Source organism: Phytophthora infestans, genomic scaffold, assembly GCF_000142945.1.
Source record: "Phytophthora infestans T30-4 supercont1.38 genomic scaffold, whole genome shotgun sequence".
Taxonomy (NCBI): Eukaryota; Oomycota; class Peronosporomycetes; order Peronosporales; family Peronosporaceae; genus Phytophthora; species Phytophthora infestans.
The window spans coordinates 199424-200609 of NW_003303721.1; the positions used below are offsets into that span (position 1 = coordinate 199424).

Consider the following 1186-nt stretch of genomic DNA (forward strand, 5'->3'; position numbering starts at 1 on the left):
TCCGACGACCCATTGGCAAGCAAGGAGCTTATGCATCAATCGGTGTTGACCACCATGCGTTCCTTCCCCCACGACAAATCCAGGCTTCAGTGGCGCCGGCCACAACTGCGAGTAAGGAATTGGTCGCGACTGTTTCTTTGCCGGCTTCCCTCGGTTCAGCACCTGATGATACGCATACGGCGGCGGTTATCGCGAAAGTAGTTGAATCTCAAGCGACAGAACCAGCCGGTATGACAGATGCTACAGAACAAGATGATGGAGCAGATGATGTTGTGTAGGATGATACAGAATTGCATCCCAGGGAGAACGCGACAGATGAAGAAGAAGGCAAAACTGAGGGCGACGATCTGAACGATACTGAAAACTTCGTTGATTTGGACGTGTTCGACAGCGATAACTTCATGGAGGGTCTCCGAAAAGAGCCCCTGTTTGGCCCGACAGCTGATGACGATGTGAACTTGGTGGATAGCGCTGACTCTTGCGATTCCGATTCAGATGCAGATGATGATGGGATATTGGAAGACAATGAGGTGATTACGTCTTCTCTAGAAGGTGCCAACGATGTTGAAGATGTCCCAATGACTGAAGACGTCTCTGAAGCTGAGCTGTTGGGGTTTACGGAAGATGCCTTACGTGATATCGCTGGAAATGGATGGGTGACGTATGACGAAGAGCACAGCGGTAAGCCCGGATAGCACAGAATAACTTAAAACGCATATAAACTAAATCTGTATATGACATATTTGCAACAATGTAGAGGATTTTCAAGTTGATGCAGCTGCGGACTATTATGACGGGGAATTTGGGTCTACGCGCTCTGCAGTTGCGTACGAAGATTCTCCATTGAGGATGTTCTTTTACTTCTTGCCAAAGGAACTATGGAGTCATATCGCCAAAGAGACGAACAGATACAGAACCCAGAATATCACCGTCATTGCCACGTCACGTAGGAACAAGTTGCTGGCTTGGCAGGCCAAGGATCCTCGCATCAGTGCTCCTGATTTGGCGGATATTGCAGAAGGGCTGAATAAGTTCAAGGATATACAGCCCCATGAGATCGTACACGTCGTAGCATTACTCTTTGCTCGCGCAATAGCACCGATTCGAGATGGATTTGCCAAACATTGGTCTACCGATGAAGATGGTGCTGTTCCACGAGGAACGTTCTCGCGCTTCATGAAGCGAA

General features: G+C 48.6%; 1 protein-coding gene across 1 annotated transcript; it reads left to right on the forward strand.

Moving 5' to 3' along the window:
* Positions 1-401: 401 nt before the first annotated feature.
* Positions 402-1055, forward strand: PITG_15014 (uncharacterized protein; the record flags this gene model as incomplete). The annotated part of the gene is made up of 3 exons (XM_002898151.1): positions 402-681; positions 758-991; positions 1033-1055. The coding sequence occupies 3 exons, from the start codon at positions 402-404 to the stop codon at positions 1053-1055; spliced, it is 537 nt and encodes a 178-aa protein (XP_002898197.1).
* Between the last annotated feature and the right edge of the window lie 131 nt (positions 1056-1186).